This window comes from Hypanus sabinus, chromosome 17, assembly GCF_030144855.1.
Source record: "Hypanus sabinus isolate sHypSab1 chromosome 17, sHypSab1.hap1, whole genome shotgun sequence".
Lineage (NCBI taxonomy): Eukaryota > Metazoa > Chordata > Chondrichthyes > Myliobatiformes > Dasyatidae > Hypanus > Hypanus sabinus.
Window position 1 is genome coordinate 22,534,184 of NC_082722.1, and position 24,320 is coordinate 22,558,503.

Here is a 24,320-nt window from a genome sequence, read left to right on the forward strand (position 1 = left end):
CTCAGAACCTAGAGTAGAACTGAATCAATAATTTCTGACATAAGGATGAGTATTACCAACTGACCCATGTCCGCCATTGTATCTGCTACAAATCTGTAGTTTAAAGCTACTTTCCTTGCACGTGGTTATTGTGAGAGGACTGCATCTATTGATATAGTGTTGAAGAAAACCTTAATCATGCAGCTATGGTATAGGGGCCAGCTGATGCTTTCTAAGAACTCAATAAGAAAAGTGCATTTTAAAAGACTTTCCTGATTACTGACCGTGTTGTTTTAAGAGACGGTGCGTAATGTTGTCTCCATATAAAGGTTTTACCTGAAATTGTACTTTCATATTCTTATTTACGTTGACAAAATATAGCTAAGGCACTTGGGCTCTGCTTTCTGAATCTCTGCAAAAACAGTATAATTTTCAGCTGTAATTGGAATATCAATTCCATTTTTTTTTGTTTTAATCTTTTTTTCTGTGACCTCTTTTGCTATTTAGTTTACTATTGGGTAGTATACTTCTAAAGTCATGCATTGTTTCCCTCAGAAAATTCATGTATGTGCATTCTATGCAGGTATTTACTTCAGGAAAGTTTCTGACTTCACTTCAAAAATTCCTTTTTAAAAAGTCTGCAACCATAATTTTGTATTGTTAGTCTAGATCAGGTGCTCCCAACCTGCAGTTTACAGACCTCTTGCTTAATAGTATTGGTCCATGGCATGAAAAAGGTTGGGAACCCCTGGAGATGAAGGACCATTTTGGAATTTGTTGCAGTTCAGTAAATGTTATTCTTCAGTTGCATGAAAAAAAAATTGGACATTGTAGATGTTAAGCTTGGTGTACCGGGAACATGTCGCATAAAGGCAGGTTTGCAGAAGTGGGATTACTTGTTCTTGAGTGGAACAGATGGTTGTAGACAGAGCATTCCCGTGATGCTCAAGTTGCTCCCATGCTTTATCCTTTACCACACTTAGATAAATATGTCTGCTGATGAGCTGCATTTTGTAAATGAATCTTTGGGAGTCCCATTTAAATGGTGTAAATGAGATTGGACAATGCACACTATTCATGACTTCACACCGATGAATTTTAAATGCGTTCTACAATAGCAGAAGGTCACAATTGGCAATATTATGATTATTAGGAATGATTTTACATTTATGTAATTCCTTTCATGTCTCCTAGACTGTACGTGGCATTTCAGTTTCTGACATGTAGTTGAACTATAGTTTTACAAGAATGTACTGAAATCTAGGCAGGAATATCTTATTATCAACAATTAAATCAATGTCCAGGCAGTCTTATTTCTGATTCTTTTAGTTGAAGGACATCTGTTGATGCTGCAGAGCTAATCTGCCATTCTTTGGAATGTTATTAAAGGATTTCTTGCGTCTCAACATATCATCTCATTCAAAAAATGAGCTTTTCCCCCTCCCCCTCCCCAATGTGATGAATCCCTCATGACTACACCAAAGATTCAGCCTAAACTGTGGGGTCAGGCATCTTAAGTGAACTGCCACTCACTGACTTACAAAATAAGCTTAATGTATTGACCTATGACAATTTCTCAATATAACTTTTAAGGATAGTATGTGATCAATGTGCTAAGCATAACTGCCTTCTTAAAACTGTAATATGGGATCATTGGAATTAAATATACAATATGAGTTCCTTCTCTTGTATACTGCAGCACATCAAGACTGAGGACCTTTAGCATAGGAATAGTTGAATCCATATTTATACGTCAGTGATTTGAGTGATGGAATTGATGGCTTTGTTGCAAAATTTGTAGAGGAAATGAAGGTAGTTGGAGGGGCAGGTAGCTTCGAAGAAATAGGGAGGCTACAGAAGGACTTCGACAGATTAAGAGAACGGGCAAAGAAGTGGCAGATGGAATACAGTATCAAGAAGTGTATGGTCGTGCATTTTGGTAGAAGATTTCTAAACGGGAAAAAAAATACAAAAATCTGAGGTGCAAAGAGATTTGGGAATACTTAATTATCCTTGCAAGTGGAACAAGTGCTACACCTGCCCTTACACTTCCTCCCTCACCAACATTCAGGGCCCCAGACAGTCCTTCCAGGTGAGGCGACACTTCACCTGTGAGTCAGCTGGTGTGGTATACTGCGTCCGGTGCTCCCGGTGTGGCCTTTTATATGTTGGTGAGACCCGACGCAGACTGGGAGACCATTTCGCTGAACACCTACACTCTGTCCGCCAGAGAAAGCAGGATCTCCCAGTGGCCACACATTTTAGTTCCATGTCCCATTCCCATTCTGATATGTCTAGAGGCCTCTACTGTCAAGATGAAGCCACACTCAGGTTGGAGGAACAATATCTGATATACCGGCTGGGTAGCCTCCAACCTGATGGCATGAACATTGATTTCTCTAATTTCCATTAATGCCCCTGCTCCCCTTCTTACCCCATCCCTGATATATTTAGCTTTTCTCCCCCCTCCTTTTTTTTCTCTCTTTCTGCCCATCACTCTGCCTGGTCTCCATCTCCCTCTGGTGCTCCCCTCCCCCTTTCTTTCTCTCTGGACCTCCCGTCCCACGATTTTTTCCCTTCTCCAGCTCTGTATCACTTTTGCCAATCACCTTTCCGGCTCTCAGCTTCATCCCACCCCCTCCGGTTTTCTCCTATCATTTCACATTTCCCCCTCCCCCCACTATTTTCAAATCTCTTACTATCTCTCCTTTCAGTTAGTCCTGACAAAGGGTCTTGGCCCGAAACGTCGACAGCGCTTCTCCCTATTGCTGCGTTCCACCAGCATTTTGTGTGTGCTGCTTGAATTTCCAGCATCTGCAGATTTCCTCGTGTTTGCCTTGGGAATCCTTGTGCAGGTTTCCCTAAAGGTTAATGTGCGGGTTGAGTCTGCTGAGGAAGGCAAATGTAATGTTACTATTTATTTCAAGAGGACTAAAATGTAAAAGCAAAGGTGTAATGTTGAGACTTTTTAAAGCACTGGTGAAGTCTCACTTGGAGTACTGTGAGTAGTTTTGGGCCCCTTACCTTAGAAAGGATGTGCTAAGTCTGAAGCGGCTTCAAAGTAAGTTCACAAAAATGATTCCAGGATTGAGTGGCTTGTCATATGAAGAGCATTTGATGGCTCTGGGCCTGTATTCACTATTCAGAAGAATAAGGGGTAACCTCATTGAAACCTATCAAGTTGTAAAAGGCCTTGAAAGAGTGGATGTGGAGAGGATGTTTCCTATATTGGGAGTTCCTAAGGCCAGCGGATAAACCCTCAAAATAGAGGCACATTTTTTTAGAATGGAGATGAGGAGGAATTTCTTCAGCCAGACAGAGGTGAATTTGTGGAATTTGTTGCCACAGGTAGCTGTGGAGGTGAAGTCTTTACATCTATTTAAGGCAGTGGTTGATAGATTCTTGATTGGTCGGGGTATGAAGGGATATTGGGGGGTGCAGGGGAGGGCAGGAGATTGGGGCTGAGAGGAACTCTGGATCAGTCAGAATGAAATGTCAGAGCAGTTTGATGGGCCAAATGGCTTCATTCTGCTCCTATATCTTATGGTCTTATATTTGTGATTACTTTTAGATTTTTGGCCTGATCAGAAAGGAGCCAGAATAAAGACTACTGCCTAGAAATTCAGTTATGTAACAGAGGGTTTGTGTGTGATACATATAATAATGTTCGCAAAATTGATGTGGATTTATCACATGCCTCGCAAGGTCTGCTATTTACCTTCCTGGTTTTTTTTATGATTGGCTTTCAGGTACAGAAAGGTGCAGCAGAATCTTATTACACATGGTACATGTCTGGAATCCACTTGCATCTTGCAAGCTCCTTTCCCAGTTGCTGTTCACAACTTTAGCCCCTCCACTCCCATTTTACGGTCCCAGCCAGGCATATGGTTAACTTACAGGTTTCAATGGGATTTCTGGACCTACATCCAGTACTTCTAGTTGAAGATATTAGAACAGATGGCTGGCTCACTTTGGATTAAAGGTGGAAATTGACCGTTTCCTGATTGGTCAGGGCATCAAAGGATATGGTGAGAAGGCTGATGTACGACTGATCCAGGATCAGCCATGATAGCATGACAGAGCAGACTCGATTAGCTGAACGGGCTAATTCGGCTCCTATATCTTATGGTCTTATGGATCATGCTTACAGTAGAAGGAAATATGAAACTAAGAAGAAACATACTGAAAAGTAAAATGTCCAATTCGCAGCACATTTAGAATGGCTTGAGAGTAATGGTCCTGAAAATCTGTGGAAATTCTACAAATGATTCCGAAGATCTGCTGAAGATCCTCCCCTCTGTGGATCGTGTCTACCCATCTCACTCCCTTTAAAGTAGCTGGCAAAATAAAAACCCCTCCTGCCCTGGACATTCTCTGCTGTCCCATTTCCCATTGAGAACAGTCTGAAAGCACATACCACCAAGCTCAAGGACAGCTTCTATCCTGCTTTTAGAAGTTTGTTAAGTGATCCCCTATTATAATAAAATGGACTCTTGATTTCCCAGTCTACCTTATTATGGCCTTGCACTTTGTTATCTGCCTGCACTGTAATTTCTTTGTAAAAACATTTTGTAATTCTGCATTCTATCGTTCATTTCCTTTATATTGCCTTAATGTGCAGCTAGAATGAAATAATCTGTGGATGACATGCAAAACAAAGTTTGCCACTCTGCCGATGTTTGTGAGATAATAATAAGATAATTTACCTATCCTGTTGGATTTTCTGTCCAGCTTTTGTAACCAAAAGTGCAGCAGAAGAAGTGAGTCCCTGGACAGATAATATTAGTTCTTAACTATAGTAGATGTAAAATTTCAATCTCATGATCTATTTTACCATTGGATAAAGTTTTGTAATGATTCTAAGAGGTTGTTAATTATTTGATTATAGTAATCTTCCTTACAAAACCTAACCTATTAGGAAGTTGGAATGGTGATTGAATAGTGATTATAAGTGAAGGGGTTTGTGAGATTTTGTTTGGGGTTGGGTGGGAGGGTTACACATCAGGATGTAAACTGGAGATTAAGGAGCAGTTCAAAGGGTAGTTTTAGTGCAGTTATGATGTTATAAAGTAATAAAGCATAGTAAAAGGCCTTCGGCTCAACAGGTCGATGCTGATCCCAATTGCCCACATTAAGCTCATAATCCTCCAAGCCCCTATCTTCCGTGCACTTGTCCAAATGCTTCTTAAATGTTGCAGTTGTACCTACCTTGACTGCTTCCACTCGCAGCTTGATCCAGGTACTCAACTTCTGTCGTGTACCTTTCTTCAGGTCTTATAACAAAGAACCAAAAGAAACACAGACTAAATCTTTTCAAAAGCATACTTACTTGAAAGGAGAAGACCCTTCACTCCTCAATGAATGCTTTACAGCTTACAAAGTTAATTTTTATACAAGTTTTCAGGCCATCCTTTGGTTGTTACCTATTCTGTGAGTCAGCTCTGCCACAGCTGTAGTACTCAAGGCCATCCAGTATATCAACTTCCCTTTAGTTATACAATGAACAATAGTCAGGACCTTACACACCTCCTGCCCTGTACACCCTTAGCTTACAGCAAAGTGCTTTGGGAATATACAGGTTCCATTTTGTCACATTACAAGATTAAATACGTTTTAAAAAATCTCAAAGTTTCGGATATATTTCCACACTGTCCTCTATGTAAATAGCTAACTCTTATGTCTTTCTTTAAATCTCCTGCTTCTTATCTTGTATCTGTGCCCACTAATTTAGGACTCTCCAACCCTGGGGAAAAACTATGACTGTCCACCTTATCCATACCCCTTATTATGTAAACTTCTGTGAGATCACCTCTCATTCTCCTGCACTTAAGGGGAATAAAGATCTAGCATGGCCAACCTCTCCCTATAACTCAGTCCTTCTAGTCCAGGTAATATCCTCATAAATCTCTTCTGCACCCTCTCCCATAACAGGGTGACTACAACTGTATTCAATACTCTCAAGTGCAGCCTCGGTAGCAATTTATATAATTGTAATGTAAAGTCCTTCCTCCTAAATATCCTCCAAGAGCAGTACAACTTGTAGGGTTTAGAGGCTTGCATGCCTCAATGACCCAGAGAGCTATGTTGACTGGAATCAGGGCCTTGTACTTTGACTCTTGGTAGGGTCATCCATGCCAAGCAGGTCAAAGGGCCAGACCAAGAGTGGTTCACTGGTCCTCCAGATTTGGGGATTCAGCTCAGGGCCAACGACTCTGACTGGTAAAAAAAATTGTTACAGAAACAGCAATGAAGAATCCTATATCTGTGTGCACAGTATTCTTAACTCCCTACCAGGGAATTGCATGACTGATGGTAGTGAAAACTGAGAGAAGACTACTGACATGATGAAGGAGGCCCTGAACGCCACCAATATCAAAACCAAAATTGTTTTTTTGGGAATGTATGAGCTATGTACAGCACTGGCAAGCTAGAACAAATAACTGCAGGAGTACGTTATTACAGCCTACATATACTGGGTGTTAGTGAAAACATATGGATAGGAGCTGGCAGACTAAAGGCAGCAACTGATGAAACTGTTTTATACTCAGGAAGGAAAGGTGGTCAGCATCATGATGGTGTAGCTGTCATTTTGAAGTAAGGCATTGTATGGTGCTTGCTGGAGTGGAAACCAATCAACAGTAGGCTGATGAGTCAGGCTGAAAGGGAAGCAAATGAATGTGAGTGTGATCCAATGCTATGCTATATCGATTGTGATATTGAAGAAAAGTATGTTTTCTATGAACATCTGCAATCAGAGCTAGAGTTAACAGCATACCATGAAATACATAATCATTGTCATGGGAGATCTAAATGCCAACTTGGGGCACTCACTTCACTAGGGTCATGGGCACACATGGATGTGGAATGATGACTAAAAGTGATGAATGGTTGGTGGAATTCTGTGCCATGGAACTGTCTGGTTATATAACCATACAACAATTACAGCATGGAAACAGGCCACCTCGGCCCTTCTAGTCAGTGCCGAATACTTACTCTCACCTAGTCCCACCGACCTGCACTCAGCCCATAACCCTCTATTCCTTTCCTGTCCATATACCTATCCAATTTTACTTTAAATAACAATATCAAACCTGCCTCTACCACTTCTAGTGGAAGCTCGTGAAGAAATTCCCCCTCGTGTTACCCCTAAACTTTTGCCCCCAACTCTCCACTCATGTCTTCTTGTTTGAATCTCCCCTACTCTCAATGGAAAAAGCCTATCCACGTCAACTCTATCTATCCCCCTCATAATTTTAAATATCTCTGTCACGTCCCCCCCTCAACCTTCTACGCTGCAAAGAATAAAGACCTAACTTGTTCAACCTTTCCCTGTAACTTAGGTGCTGAAAGTCAGGTAACATTCTAGTAAATCTTCTCTGTACCCTCTCTATTTTGTTGACATCTTTCCTATAATTTGGTGACTAGAGCTGTACACAATACTCCAAATTTGGCCTTGCCAATGCCTTGTCCAATTTTAACATTACATCCCAATTCCTATACTCAATGCTCTGATTTATAAAGGCCAGCATACCAAAAGCTTTCTTCACCTCCCTATCCACATGAGATTTCATCTTCAGGAAACTATGCACCATTATTCCTAGATCACTCTGTTCTACTGCATTCTTCAATGCCCTACCATTTACCATGTATGTCCCATTTTGATTAGTCCTACCAAAATTAGGCACCTCGCACTTATCAGCATTAAACTCCATCTGCCATCTTTCAGTCCACTCTTCTAACTGGCCTAAATCTCTCTGCAAGCTTTGAAAACCTATTTCATTAACCACAACGTCACCTATCTTAATATCATCTGCATACTTACTAATCCAATTTACCACCCCATCATCCAGATCATTAATGTATATGACAAACAACACTGGACACAGCACAGATCCCTGAGGCACCCCACTAGTCACCGGCCTCCAACCTGACAAACAGTTATCCACCACTACTCTCTGGCATCTCCTATCCAGCCACTGTTGAATCCATTTTACTACTTCAATATTACTATCTAAAGATTGAACCTTGCTAACTAAACTTCCGTGTGGAACCTTGTCAAAGGTGTGGAACCTTGTCAAAGGCCTTACTGAAGTCCATATAGACAACATCCACTGCTTTACTCTCATCAATTTTCCTAGTAACCTCTTCAAAAAATTCAATAAGATTTGTCAAACATGACCTTCCACACACAAATCCATGTTGACTGTTCCTAATCAGACCCTGTCTATCCAGATAGAAACATAGAAAATAGGTGTAGGAGTATGCCATTCAGCCCTTCGAGCCTGCACCGCCATTCAGTATGATCATGGCTGATCATCCAACTCAAAACCCTGTACCTGCTTTCTCTCCATACCCCCGATCCCTTTAGCCACAAGGGCCATATCTAACTTCCTCTTAAATATAGCCAATGAACCGGCTTCAACTGTTTCCTGTGGCAGAGAATTCCACAGATTCACCACTCCCTGTGTGAAGAAGTTTTTCCTCATCTCGGTCCTAAAAGGCTTTATCCTTAAACTGTGACCCCTCATTCTGGACTTCCCCAACATCGGAAACAATCTTCCTGCATCTAGCCTGTCCAATCCCTTTAGAATTTTATACATTTCAATAAGATCCCCCCTCAATCTTCTAAATTCTAGTGAGTATAAGCCTAGTCAATCCAGTCTTTCTTCATATGGAAGTCCAGGAATCAATCTGGTGAACCTTCTTTGTACTCCCTATATGGCAAGAATGTCTTTCCTCAGATTAGGGGACCAAAACTGCATACAATATTCTAGGTGCGGTCTCACCAAGGCCTTGTACAACTGCAGTAGAACCTCCCTGCTCCTGTACTCAAATCCTTTTGCTATGAATGCCAACATACCATTTTCCTTTTTCACCGCCTGCTGTTCCTGCATGCCCACCTTCAATGACTGGTGTACAATGACACCCAGGTCTCGTTGCACCTCCCCTTTTCCTAATCGGCCACCATTCAGATAATAATCTGTTTTCCTGTTCTTGCAACCAAAGTGGATAACCTCATATTTATCCACATTAAATTGCATCTGCCATGAGTTTGCCCACTCACCTAACTTATCCAAGTCACCCTGCATCCACAAACTTGGAGATGCTGCATTTACTTCCCTCATCTAAGTCATTAATATATACTGTAAACAACTGGGGTCCCAGCACTGAGCCTTGTGGTACCCCACTAGTCACTGCCTGCCATTCTGAAAAGGTCCCATTTACTCCCACTCTTTGCTTCCTGTTTGCCAACCAATTCTCTATCCACATCAATACCATACCCCCAATACTGTGTGCTTTAAGTTTGCACACTAATCTCCTGTGTGGGACCTTGTCAAAAAGCCTTTTGAAAATCTAAATATACCACATCCACTGGCTCTACCCTATCCACTCTACTAGTTACATCTTCAAAAAATTCTATAAGATTCGTCAGACATGATTTTCCTTTCACAAATCCATGCTGACTTTGTCCGATGATTTCACCTCTTTCCAAATGTGCTGTTATCACATCTTTGATAACCGACTCTCGCATTTTCCCCACCACCGATGTCAGACTAACCTGTCTATACTTCCCCTGTTTTTCTCTCCCTCCTTTTTTAAAAATTGGGGTTACATTTGCCACCCTCCAACCTTCAGGAACTAATCTAGAATCTAAGGAGTTTTGAAAAATTATCACTAATGCATCCACTATTTCTTGGGCTACTTCCTTTAGCACTTTGGGATGCAGACCATCTGGCCCTGGGGATTTATCTGCCTTTAATCCCTTCAATTTACCTAACACCACTTCCCTACTAACATGTATTTCTCTCAGTTCCTCCATCTCACTGGACCCTTGGTTATGTCCTCCTTAGTGAAGACAGAACCAAAGTAGTTATTCAATTGGTCTGCCATATCTTTGTTCCCTATGATCAATTCACCTGTTTCTGACTGTAAGGGACCTACATTTGTCTTGACCAATCTTTTTCTTTTCACATATCTATAAAAGCTTTTACAGTCAGTTTTTATGTTCCCTGCCAGCTTTCTCTCATAATCTTTTTTCCCTTTCCTAATTAAGCCCTTTGTCCTCCTCTGCTGGCCTCTGAATTTCTCCCAGTCCTCAGGTGTGCTGCTTTTTTTTGTTAATTTATATGTTTCTTCTTTGGACTTGATACTATCCCTAATTTCCCTTGTCAGCCAGGGGTGCACTACATTCCCTGGTTTATTCTTTTGCCAAACTGGGATGAAAAATTGTTGTAGTTCATCCATGCGATCTTTAAATGCTTGCCATTACATATCCACCGTCAACCCTTTAAATATCATTTGCCAGTCTATCTTAGCTAATTCACGTCTCATACCTTCAAAGTTACCCTTCTTTTTCAGAACCTTTGTTTCTGAATTAACTATGTCACTCTCCATCTTAATGAAGAATTCTACCATATTATGGTCACTCTTACCCAAGGGGCCTCGCACGACAAGATTGCTAACTGACCCTTCCTCAATACTCAATACCCAATCTAGAATGCCCTGCTCTCTAGTTGGTTCCTCGACATGTTGGTTCAGAAAACCATCCCACATACATTCCAAGAAATCCTCTTCCTCAGCACCCTTACCAATTTGGTTCACCCAATCTATATGTAGATTGAAGTCATCCATTATAACTATATAATTATATATACCATCTCTAAGAATACTTTCCAGTAATTTACCCACCACTGACGTAAAACTTACAGGCCTATAATTGCTAGGTTTACCCTTAGAACCCTTTTTAAACAATGAAACAACATGAGCAATACGCCAATCCTCTGGCACCATCCCCATTTCTAATGACATTTGAAATATTTCTGTCAGAGCCCCTGCTATTTCTACACTAACCTCCCTCAAGGTCCTAGGGAATATCCTGTCAGTACCCAGAGATTTATCCACATTTATATTCCTTAAAAGCGCCAGTACTTCCTCCTGTTTAATCGTCATAGTTTCCATAACTTCCCTACTTGTTTCCCTTACCTTACACAATTCAATATCCTTCTCCTTAGTGAATACCAAAGAAAAGAAATTGTTCAGAATCTCCCCCATCTCTTTTGGCTCCACACATAGCTGTCCACTCTGATTCTCTAAAGAACCAATTTTATCCCTCACTATCCTTTTGCTATTAATATAACTGTAGAAACCCTTTGGATTTATTTTCGCCTTACTTGCCAAAGCAACCTTGTATCTTTTAGCTTTTCTAATTTCTTTTGTAAGATTCTTTTTATATTCTTTATATTCCTTGAGCACCTTATTAACTCCCTGCTGCCTATATTTATTGTAGATCTCTCTCTTTTTCTGAACCAAGTTTCCAATATCCTTTGAAAACCATGGCGCTCTCAAACTTTTAACCTTTCCTTTCAACCTAACAGGAACATAATGATTCTGTACCCTCAAAATTTCACCTTTAAATGACCTCCATTTCTCTATTACATCCTTCCCATAGAACAAATTGTCCCAATCCACTCTTTCTAAATCCGTTTGCATCTCCTCAAAGTTAGCCTTTCTCCAATCAAAAATTTCAACCCTGGGTCCAGACCTACCCTTCTCCATAATCATATTGAAATTAGTGGCATTGTGATCACTGGACCTGAAATGCTCCCCAGCACATACCTCCGTCACCTGATCTATCTCATTCCCTAACAAGAGATCCAACACTGCCCCTTCTCTAGTTGGTACCTCTATGTATTGCTGCAAAAAACTATCCTGCACACATTTTATAAACTCCAAACCATCCAGCCCTTTTACTGTATGGGCTTCCCAGTCTATGTGTGGAAAATTAAAATCTCCCACAATCACAAATATTTGCTTACTACAAATATCTGCTATCTCCTTACAAATTTTCTCCTCCAATTCTCGCTCCCCATTAGGTGGTCTATAATACACCCCAATAAGTGTTACTACACCTTTCCCATTCCTCAATTCCACCCAAATAGTCTCCCTAGACAAGCGCTCTAATCTATCCTGCCATAGCACTGCTGTAATATTTTCTCAGACAAGCAATCCAACACCTCTTCCTCTTGTCCCTCCGATTCTATCACACCCGAAGCAACGAAATCCAGGAATAGTCAGTTGCCAATCACACCCCTCTTGCAACAATGTTTCACTAATAGCTACAACATCATATTTCCAGGTATCACTCCATGTTCTTTCATCCACCTTTCTTACAATGCTCCTAGCATTAAAATAAATGCGTTTAAGAAATTCTCCACTTCTTCCCCTCTGTTTATCTCTAACAGTGCAAACAATTTTACTACTTTTTCTTCCTTCTCCCATACATCTATTCCTACACTCTGGTTCCCCCCTTGATTCTAGTTTAAATCTACTGGAGCCTCTCTAGCAAATCTGCCTGCGAGAATATTTGTCCCCTCCAGTTCAGATGTAAACAGTCCCGCCAGAACAGGTCCCTTCCCTGGAAAACTGGCCAATAATCTATAACCTGAAGCCCTCCCTCCTGCACCATGTCTTCAGCCACGTCTTGATCTGCGCTATCTTACTGTTTCTAAACCCGCTTGCATGTGGCACTGGTAGCAATCCTGAGATTGCTATCCTGGAAGTCTTGTCCTTTAACTTGGTGCCTAACTCCCTAAACTCAGCTTTCAGGACCTCCTCACTCTTCCTACCCACATCACTGGTCCCTACATGGACCACGACATCCAGCTGCTCACCCTCCTTCTTGAGAATACGGAGAACTTGATCCGAGATATTGCGGACCCTGGCACCAGGGAGGCAACAGATTATCCAGGATTCTCGACCTCTTCCACAGAACCTCCCATCTGTCCCCCTAACTATAGAATCCCCTATCACTACTGCTATCCTCTTTTCCTTCCTTCCCTATTGAGCTGAGTGTCCAGTCTCAGTGCCAGAGACACAACCACTGCAACTCGTCCCTAGTAGGTCGACCCCACCAACAGTATCCAAAATGGTATACTTATTATTGATGGGAATGGACACAGGGGTGCTCTGCTCATTCTGTCTAATCCCCTTCCCTCTCCTGACAGTCATCCAGCTACCTGTCTCCTGACTCCCTGTAACTCCTGTTTATTTCTGCCTCTGCCTCCCGAATGATCCGAAGTTCATCCAGCTTCAGCTCCAGTTCCCTAACAGTTTGTTAGGAGCTGCAGCTGGATGCACCTTTTGCAGGTGTAGTCATCAGGGACAATTGTGCTCCCCCTGACTTCCCACATACTTCAAACGGAGCATTCAACTGCCCTAACTGCTGCCTCCATTACCTACTGCTAAGGTAATTAAATTAATTAAAGGAGCTTACCCCGCCTTACCTCACTTGGAGGTCCTCAGCCTCAGCTGGCTTTTTAAATACTCCCGTTGCCTTACGGGCCGACTTCCATGTGCTTGCGCAGTCATGCCCTGTTCAAACGTCGCCTCTACCTGTTCAGCCAAAGCCGCCCCACCCTGACTCAGTCCACTCCGACGATGGCCACTGTATATGGTGGTCTTTTTTTTTAACCTTTGGCGCGGTACGTCACGCACCTGTGCAATCTAGCCTCTTTTCCCCGATCAGTTTAAAAAAAGCTTCCCTCTGAGCTGCCTTTACTTCTTCCCTCTCCGCCTCTTGCTTCGATTTAAAAGACCGTTGAAAAATTTCTCTCCTTTTTAAACCTTTGGTGCGCTATGTCACGCACCTGTGCAGTCTAGCCTCTTTTCCCCGATCAGTTTTTTAAAAACGGCTTCTCTCTGAGATGCCCTTACTAGGAGGGATCTTCTTTCCACACCGTGAAATCCACAAACTGACATGGTGCTCACCCATTGGACAAGAACCAGAGTGACTGTTTAATCAGCCATGGTATGTGGAGAGGAGCATATACAGGAAATGATCACCACCTTGTAGCAGTGATAAGACTCCAGCACTGGGGCCAGAACACATGTACAAAGATGTTTTGATGTTTAAAGTTCTAGAACACTAGTGTAAAATCTGCTTTCATCATTCAGCTTAACAACAGATTCCAGGCCTTGCAAGACTTGGCAAAGATGTCTCAGTAGACAGGATCAACACAATGTGGAAACAGATTGCCTCAGTCTTTAAGGAGAGCAGCGCTGCTTCTCTAGGATACAGAGGTGGAAAGATACAATAGGAAGCCTGGACAACCACCTTAGAAGAAAGATGGGAAGTGTTAGATACAGTCAGAACGAATTTAGGAGAAACTGCAACTTGCGTATACTGAAGCTAGCAAGAAAGCAACGAGACTCATAAGACAGGATAAGAGAGTCTACATGGAAGACCTTGCAGAAGAGACCAAAGCAGCAGCCAATCGAAGTGATCCGGGAAATAGATACAAGATTTCAAAATTGGTATGCAGAAAGCTCCAGGCTAGATCCAGTTGTCCCGTTACAGATGAGAATGGTCTGCTCTTGACAACTGATAGAGCAAGAAGCATGATAGATGGAGTATTTCAGAGAATTACTAAATAGACCACCACCAAATGAAGAACTTGACATGCAACAACCAGCAGATGACCTCAACATCAACACAGATTCATCCAAGAAAGAAGAGATTGATACTGTGATTAAATCATTAAAGAACAGCAAAGCTCCAGGACATGACAATTTAAATGCTAAACTATTCAAAGCTGAACCAAATGTTGTAGCAGCCATCCTGCAACTACTGCTTACTATAATCTGGGAATAGGAACAAGTATTCAAAAAGTGGACAAAGGGAGTTATTAGCATCCCCAAGAGAAGAGGGAGGTGACGATGAGGAAGGGCTGGATGCTTAGAGTACAGGAGACCCCGGGGGATGTACCTCTTGAAAACAGGTTCACCCTCTTGGAAGCTGTCGGGACAGAAGACACTGCCAGTCTGAGAGGCAGACAGGTCTGCGAGTCAAAAATTGGTGCTGAAGCAAAGCCGAGGAGACAGATGTCAGGCAGAGCCATGGTAATAGGGGACTCCATAGCGAGAGGTACAGAAAGGGGTTTCTGCGGCAACAGGCGGGAGTTAAGGATGGTGTGTTGCCTCCCTTGTGCCAGGATCCAGGACATCACGGATCGATTGCAGGGTATCCTCAAGGGTGAAGGTGAACATCCAGAAGTAGTGGTGCATGTTGATACAAATGATGTCGGGAAGAAGAGGAAAGAAATTCTGCAGTGTGACTTCAGAGAACTCGGAAGAAGGCTGAAAAGCAGGACCTCCAGGGTGATTATCCGGTTTGCTTCCAGTTCCTTGTGCTGGTGAGGGCAGGAACAGGGAGATAGGGGATCTGAATGTGTGGCTGAGGAGCTGATGCGGGAAGCAGGGGTTTAGATTCTTAGACCACTGGAGTCTGTTTTGGAGTAAGGATGAATTGTACAAAGGAGACAGGTTGCACCGTAACAGGTGGGGGACCAGCATTCTGGCAGGCAGGTTTGCCACTGCTACACGGGTTGTGTTTAAACTAAGTAGTGGGGGGGAGGGGGAGGAGATGAACTGGAAATATAAGGATGGAGTTAAAGGGAAAGCGAGAATAAGAAAAGTTAAGAAAGGCAGCAGAAGTAACGGGGCAGAAATCTCAGAAAGGGATTGGAGAGTATGGCCAACTACAATAGGAATCGATGTGAAAGGTGAGAGGAGTAATGGATTAAAAGTGTTATATATGAATGCACGAAGAATAAGAAATAAAGTGGATGAGCTTGCGGCTCAGTTGGAAATTGGCAAGTATGATGTTGTAGGAATAACAGAGACATGGCTGCAAGAGGACCAGGGCTGGGAAATGAATATTCAAGGATATATCCTATTGAAAAGACAGACAGGTGATCAGAGGGGGTGGGATGGCTCTGTTGGTGAGGAATGAAATTCAGTCCCTTATGAGGGGTGACATAGAATCAGGAGATGTAGAATCTGTATGGATAGAACTGAGAAATTGTAAGGGCAGAAAGACCCTAATGGGAGTTATCTACAGGCCCTCAAACAGCAGTCTGGGTATAGGGTGCAAGTTGAATCAAGAGTTAAAATTGGCATGTCGCAAAGGTAACGCTACGGTTGTTATGGGGGATTTCAACATGCAGGTAGACTGGGAAAATCAGGTTGGTACTGGACCCCAAGAAAGGGAGGTTTGTGGAGTGCCTTCGAGGTGGATTCTTAGAGCAGCTTGTACTGAAGCCTAAACACAAAGTACACTGCAGACGCTGTGGTCAAATCAACACGTACAAACAGGCTGGAGGAACTCAGCAGGTCGGGTAGCATCCGTTGAAACGAGCAGTCAACGTTTTGGGCTGAGTTGTACTGGAGCCTACCAGGGAGAAGGCAATTCTGGATTTAGTGTTGTGTAAAGAACCAGATTTGATAAGGGAACTCGAGGTAAAGGAGCCATTAGGAGGTAGTGACAATAACATGATAAGTTTTAACCTGCAATTTGAGAGGGAGAGGGAATATCGGAAGTGTCAGTATTACAGTTGAACAAAGGGGACTATGGAGCCATGAGGGTGGATCTGGCCAAAGTTGACTGGAAAGATACCCTAGCAGGGATGACAGTGGAAGAATAATGGCAGGTATTTCTGGGAATAATACAGAAGGTGCAGGATCAGTTCATTCCAACGAGGAAGAAAGATTCTAAGGGGAGTAAGGGTTGACCGTGGCTGACAAGAGAAGTCAAGGATAGTATAAAAATAAAAGAGAAGAAGTATAACATAGCAAAGGTGAGCAGGAAGTCAGAGGATTGGGGAACTTTTAAAGAGCAACAGAAGATAACTAAAAAGGCAAACTAAAAGATGACTAAAAAGGCATATGCGATTAAATGAGTTCACTTTATAGATCTTACTGGAACTATGTACTTAATAGAGATACAATATAAAAGGAAAATAAAAGGTGCCAAACTTATCAGAGTTCAAACCACTTCGTGCATAACCGTTGGAGTTCAATTAACGAAGTCTTCTGGCCACCATTCGATCCCCTCAGACCTCCTCGACTCGTAGCTCAGGACCACCCGAAGTGATCAACCAAGCACCCCTGGCACGTCTGTCTTCATCTGCTCTCTTCACTGAAAACCCTGGCCTCAGACCCCCACTCGGGGTCTGTTCCGTCGCGTAGCTTACAGCATCGTGTCCTCTCTCTCTCACCCCCTCGCACCAATTCCCCAAAAACCCACCAACAATAGCTTACAGACCCAAAAGAGAGAATGACATCTATCCCAATTGTTTAATAAAGGAATACAATACCCATTATCAGCAATCATAACCCAAACAAGCTTCGAGAGAAAACACCCTCTCACCAGTTAGCATAACAGAAGCATTTTTACTTTTAACAAAGAAGCCATTTTGATTAACACACGCAGTAGCATAAAGAGAAAACCCTTACACACACTTATTTTATTTAAGTTGATATTCGTTTGTCATTCCTCAGCCCATTCCCCTAACTGGTCTAGATCTCTTTGCTTCACTATCAATAAGCTCCTCAATTTAGTGTCAGAAGCAAACTTGCTAATTGTCCCATATACAATCATATCCAAATAACTTACATAACAAAAGTGGCCCCAACACTGACCTCCATAAGCCTCCAGTCAGAGAATCCACATTCAACCATCATTCTTGGCCTGCTATTATTGACCAATCCTGAATCCACCTCACTAGTCTCCTGTATAGTCCCATGAAACCTAACCTTCCATATCAGTCCATGCGGTACTTTGTCATAGGCCTTACTAAAGTCCATATGTACAACATTTATTGCCCTACCTTTCATTTATTCCCTTAGACAACTCTTCAAAAATCTTCAATTGAACCAAAGTTGTTAAAGTATATTTCAGGTTATCTATTAGTCCACCCTGAATGTTTTATTCTTAACCATTGTGTACGTAATTCAATAACCAGCTGCAATTCAGAGGTTTGCTTGTGAACTTCATTATTTATCATACTGCTGTATTCAAAATGCTCCTTGCTTAATAATGCTTGAAATTAGTAAACTTACAGTATTGCAGTTTATATGTGCAATGCTGCTCTGCAGGTGCCCATTTCAGATATGAAAATTCATAATTCCTATCCAAGCATTTTGGAGTAAATGAGTATGTTCAAAATTAGGAAGCAGAGGAAACACTGTGTGGATCAGGCATCATCTGTCCCCAGTAGGAGCAAAATTGATATTTTAGGTGTACGGTCATTAATAATTTCTGATAAAAGATCGTTGATGTTGGGTCTACTTCTCCACAGATATTGCCTGATCTGCTGAACTACAACTTTTTCTGTTTTTGATACAAATTTCTAGCATTTGCAGTTTTCCTGTTTGTTACCTCATTCTCTTTATTCAAATGGATATATGGGATGTATCACGCAGAATGTCACGTTGCAATACCTTATAATTTTTCTCTGTTTTCATATGTTGGATCACACCTGATTTGTTTATCCAAAGCTACAGCTGAGTCCATTACAGTGGCAGGAATACATCTGGGAAAAGTGAATCATTCAGATTATTTTACTTTAGAGATTAAATTATGCTACCTAAATGTAAAATAATCATAAATTATGATGAGTATAACTGCAACAATATGGCTGATATGTATTCCTCTTTTCTCCTATACTTCTTTCTGTTTGAAAAATACTGGTAACTGCTGATGGTTCTGAAAATGGACCAACCAACATATACTCCTTTAATTGGCAGGAAGTCTAATGATGTACCACCATCAGAGAAGGTCTTTTAAAATGTACCAAGATGGGAGGTCGTCATTGGAAAGGAGTCATTACACCTCAACTTGAATTCTGCAAAGAACATGATCTTTTGTGTTTGCAGTTATCCACAGTTTGTGAATTGGAAGCATTTGGATTTTCTGAGGGAGATAGGGTGAGGCATTATGATAGCTGATTCATCATTTCTGAACATGGGGTCTTTATTGGCAATTTGACGGGAAAGGGAGTGACAGAATTAACTCCCAGTGAACTCACAGATTGGAAGGATTGGCAAAAGATTTGGACAGAATGGATAAATGTTGTGCCCATAGGAAATGATCAAGCTGTGCCCAGACTGAATCTTCAAAATATTTCTAAGGCTGTGCAGAGTGAAACTAGATATATCCATGATGGAGTCAATCAAGGAAGAGTGACAGGAGAGTAGGAAGGGCAAAATTTGGATAGGGATTTGGGACAGAGCACCCAGGCTCTGGAAGTGCTGTTGGTGAAGAAAGGGATTGGGAATGATAAGAGACACGCTGATATCTGAGTTGAGTCTAGTTGAGGATAATGAGAGAAGTATAAAAGAGATCTAGATTTTCACTTCTCAGAACTGATAAAGATAACTAGACAGACATAAGTCAACTGTGATACATCACAAAGGCATGGCAGTATTATCCTTGAAGAGGCCAGGAAGCTGGTTTTCTGAAAGTAAGCCAAGAAAATTTGGCAAGTGTTGGTGAGCATTATGTCTGATTTTAGAGTTGTTGATGGTAATGGCGAAAAGTAGAAAAATACACTCCATCCTTGCCAGAACTGGCACAGAGTTCATAAGTGTTTGGCAGTTACCCAAGTTCTCTCTCCTGTGCTGAATTCCATGAGGAGCCTATTGTCACAACCCTGTTAGCTGACTGGTGACAAATTGTTAAGCATAGCTTCCAGATTTCTGCTTTCACAAAAGCATAAATGGAAATCCTTAAATTGCTATTTTCTGTGGGGTCACGTTTTCACTACCATTTCAATACCTGATCAACACCTCCATCCATTAACTCACCCAGCGACCCCACCACCTCTCCATCCACATCTGTCACTCTGCTCTACAGCCCCTCATACCCTTAATCCCCTTTGTGCACTTCCACTTTATGCTTACACTTCACACCCCATAACTACAGTTATTGTCCTACTGTGTTTTCATCTGCCCTACTGCCACTTTGGAGAGTTCCTCTTGCCAGGTGTTTTTTATAGACCTCCCAATAGTAACAGGGACATTGAGGAATAGATAGGGAGACAGATTCTGGAAGGGTGTAATTATAACAGGGTTGTTGTGGTGGGAGATTTTAATTTCTCAGAAGTGGATTGGCATGCCCCTAGGGCGAGAGGTTTAGATGAGGTGGAGTTTGTTAGGTGTGTTCAAGAAGGTGTCTTGACACAATATGTAGATAAGCCTACAAGAGGAAAGGCTGTACTTGATCTGATATTGGGAAATGAACCTGGTCAGCTGTCAGATCTCTCGGTGGGAGAGCATTTTGGAGAGAGTGAACACAACCTGTCTCCTTTACCATAGCATTGGAGAGGGATAGGAACAGACAAGTTAAGAAAGCATTTAATTGGAGTAAGGGGAAATATGAGGCTATCAGGCAGGAGTTGGAAGCATAAATTGGAAACAGATGTTCTCAGGGAAATGTACGGAAGAAATTTGGCAAATGCTCAGGGGATATTTGCATGGAGCTCTACATAGGTATGTTCCAATGAGACAGGGAAGGGATGGTAGGGTACAGGAAACGTGGTATACAAAGGCTGTTGTAAATCTCGTCAACAAAAAAAGAGCTTACGAAAGGTTCAAAAAGTTAGATAATGATAGAGAGCTAGAAGATTATAAGGCTAGCAGGAAGGAGCTCAAGAAAGAAATTAGGAGAGCCAGAAGAGACCATGAGAAGCCCGTGGCGAGCAGGATTAAGGAAAACCCCAAGGCATTCTACAAGTTTGTGAAGAGCAAGAGGATAAGACGTGAGAGAATAGGACCAATCAAGTGTGACAGTGGAAATGTGTGTATGGAACCAGAGGATATAGCAGAGGTACTTAATGAATACCTTGCTTCAGTATTCACTGTGGAAAAGGATCGTGGCGATTTACAGTAAGGGATGACGTACAGTTGATTGAAAAGCTTGAGCATGTAGATATTAAGAAAGAGGATGTGCAGGAGCTTTTGGAAAGCATCAAGTTGGATAAGTCACCAGGACCGGACAAGATGTACCTCAGCTACTGTGGGAGGTGAGCGAGGAGATTGCTGAACCTCTGGTAATGATCTTTGCATCATCAATGGGGACAGGAGAGGTTCTGGAAGATTGGAGGGTTGCAGTTGTTGTTTTATTATTCAAGAAAGGGAGTAGAGATAGCCCAGGAAATTATGGACCAGTGAGTCTTACCTCAGTGGTTGATAAGTTGATGGAGAAGATCCTGAGAGACAGGATTTATGAACATTTGGAGAGGCATAATATGATTAGGAGTAGTCGGCATGGCTTTGTGAAAGGCAGATCATGCCTTGCGGGCCTGATTGAATTTTTTGAAAATGTGACTAAACACATTGATGATGGTAGAGCAGTAGATGTAGTGTATATGGATTTCAGCAAGGCATTTGATAAAGTACTCCCTGAAAGGCTTATTGAGAAAGTAAGGAGGCATGGGATCCAAGGGGAAATTGCTTTGTGGATCCAGAGCTGGCTTGCCCACAGAAGGCAAAGGGTGGTTGTAGATGGGTCATATTCTGCATGGAAGTCGGTCACCAGTGGTGTGCCTCAGGGATCTGTTCTGGGACCACTACTCTTTGTGATTTTTATATCTGACCTGGATGAAGAAGTGGAGGGATGGGTTAGTAAATTTGCTGATGACACAAAGGTTGGTGGTGTTGTGGATAGTGTAGAGAGCTGTCAGTGGTAACAGTGGGACATTGATAGGATGCAAAAATGGGCTGAGAAGTGGCAGATGGAGTTCAACCCAGATAAGTGAGAGGTGGTTCATTTTGGTAGGTCATGTACTATATGATGACAAAATATAGTATTTAATGGTAAGACTCTTGGCAATGTGGAGGATCAGAGGGATCTTGGAGTCTGAGTCCATAAGACACTCAAGGCTTGCTGTGCAGGTTGACTGTGTGGTTAAGAAAGCATACCGTACATTGGCCTTCATCAATCATGGAACTGAGTTTAGGAGTCAAGAGGTAATATTGCAGCTATGTAGGACCCTAGTCAGACCCCACTTGGAGTACTGTGCTCAGTTCTGGTTGCCTCACTATAGGAAGAATATGGGAACCATAGAAAGGGTGCAGAGGAGACTTAAAAGGATGTTGCCTGGATTGGAGAGCATGCCTTATGAGAATAGTTTGAGTGAACTCTGCCTTTTCTCCTTGGAGTGACGGAGGATGAGAGGTGACCTGTAAGGGGTGTATAAGATGATGAGAGGCATTGATCATGTGGATAGTCAGAGGCTTTTTTCCCAGGGCTGAAATGGCTAGCACGAGAGAGCACAGTCTTAAGGTGCCGGGAAGTAGGTACAGAGGAGATATCTTTTTACGCAGTTTTTTTACGCAGAGAGTGGTGAGTGCATGGAATGGGCTGCTGGTGATGGTGGTGGAGGCGGGTACAATAGGTTCTTTTAAGAGACTCCTGGACAGGTATATGGAACTCAGAAAAATAGAGGGCTATGGGTAACCCTAAGTAATTTCTCAGGTAAGGCATTGTTCAGCACAGCTTTGTGGGCCAAAGGGCCTGTATTGTGCTGTAGGTTTTCTATGTTTCTGTGTTTAACACTTTATCATTTCCTGTCAGACGTTTTAGGTTCAAATACTTTTGTACCTAGCTTCACTTATGTACGTACAATCAGTATATATGTAAGCTAATCTATGTATATACAGCTACACTCAACAGTTACTTGTACTTTTCTGTGTGGCTGTATGTACAGAAGATTGCTTTTATATTTATTGTGTGTTTTTATGCTGCAACGGTCTGGAGTCAATTTTGTCTTCTTTACACTAATGAACTGAAGGTTGATAATAAACAAGGTTGAATCTTGAATTAATCTACAAATCGGGCTCAGTAAATCCTCTAAAACTCCTTGATAAGTAATAGCTACAAATTTAGGAGACTGCAGTAGAACAGCTTCGGTTTAAGATGGCACTTCTTTCTGGTTTGAGAGACAACTTCTTGGTGGCTAATGAAACAAAACAAGCAATTAAATACTTCATTATTAACACTTTATCTGGTAAGCAATCGCGCAAGCAAAATCTCCCGTATGATCTGGCATTTTTGTGGTGTGACTGGAGTCTCGCTGGGGCACGGTGTTTGCAGTATGTCCAGACTGGGGTTGCTGAAGTGGACTTGTAGGCAGTCCGATGCATTGGAACTGAGGCATGGAAAGATCTGAGGTTTGATCGATGTAAGAGAAGAGTCAAATTGGAATGATTAGATTCTGGTGTATTGAGGTGATGGAGTGCGAGCCCAAGGGTGAGGAACGACATAAGGTTTGGAGAATTTAAGTGCTGGGCAAGATTGAAATGACTGAGGCCTGAATCGGCTTCTGTAGGCTTCTGAATCAGCTGCAGTAATGCCTAGCATTATAAATTCAGTTCTGACTGCTTTATTGTTTACTCAACTTATTTTCTTTACTCTCTGCACATTGGTGTTTGACTGTCTTCACTTGCTTTTAATGCATTCTTTTGAGGTTCTTTGCTTCATTGCTGCCTACAAGAAAATGAATCTCAAGGTTGGATAAAGTATCCATACTTTGTACTTTGAACTTTGGATGTATATTTTCTGTAAGTAGAGCAAGACAGGGTTGGGTTGAAATGGAAAGAACAATACTAATCTAAAAACTATAAGGAAGATTCATACAAACTTATCTCTTCATTACATGAAATCAGATTCAGGTTATTAGTTATTGTGTCAATGGTTTGAAGGAATAGTGGTTAAATACAGTTTTTTTCCTTCATGACTTGTGTTTCCTTCATCTTGTGTTTTCAAGGTTTTTCTTAAAAATTTATGCTGCTGCTTTCAAAGTAATCCATTGGTATATTTCATTATGACATTACCCACAATTCACAGTGACCATTTCCCCACCAGAAGAGGTGTCAAATACTGACAATTACTATAATACCGGTTTAACCTGATGCTGTGAAATCTGTCTTGGAACAACACATATAGGAACCTAATATACAGTATGAAAATTTGCAGTTTATTTTCCATTGCAGCATTATGCTGAAAGCCATTGGGTGAAGTATGTAAAATAATTATCCAGTTGTGATAAAACCTCTGTGTTGTTGCATGAAATTGGGTTTTAAAACCACTCCTTCTTATCAACTTCCCAGGTGGCAATGACAGATATGAAGTTTATATATTGTGCAAAAGTTTAAAGAAAAATCTGAAGACATTTGTTATACACCTTATGTGAATTTTACTATTTTTTCCCCTCACTTCAGCTGTATAGACTCGTGGTTTGAAGTGAACAGATCATGCCCAGAACACCCTTCCGACTGACCTCTCCTGGCCTGCAGCTGCTTACAGCCTTCTGTTAAAGGTAAGTGGAAAGTAATAAACTATTATGGAACATCACAAAGACATGCTGGCCAGGTAAATATGGGAGGATGGTTTTTTGAAAAAACTTGGCTTGTGAAGCATTATATTTAATTCTATCGTGGGGAAAATTCAAACACATTTCATCTATATATTGAAGTGTGCTTATTATGTTTCTCCACATAGG

At 41.7% G+C, this 24,320-nt stretch overlaps 1 protein-coding gene across 1 annotated transcript in view; it reads left to right on the forward strand.

The window, feature by feature from the left end:
* znrf1 (zinc and ring finger 1) overlaps positions 1-24,320 on the forward strand; it is a 241,963-nt gene that overhangs the window by 198,432 nt on the left and 19,211 nt on the right. The window contains exon 4 of the mRNA XM_059992647.1: positions 24,040-24,137. Coding sequence (XP_059848630.1) covers positions 24,040-24,097 — 58 coding nt within the window. The 3' untranslated portion in view covers positions 24,098-24,137. The remainder of the gene's footprint in view (positions 1-24,039; positions 24,138-24,320) is intronic.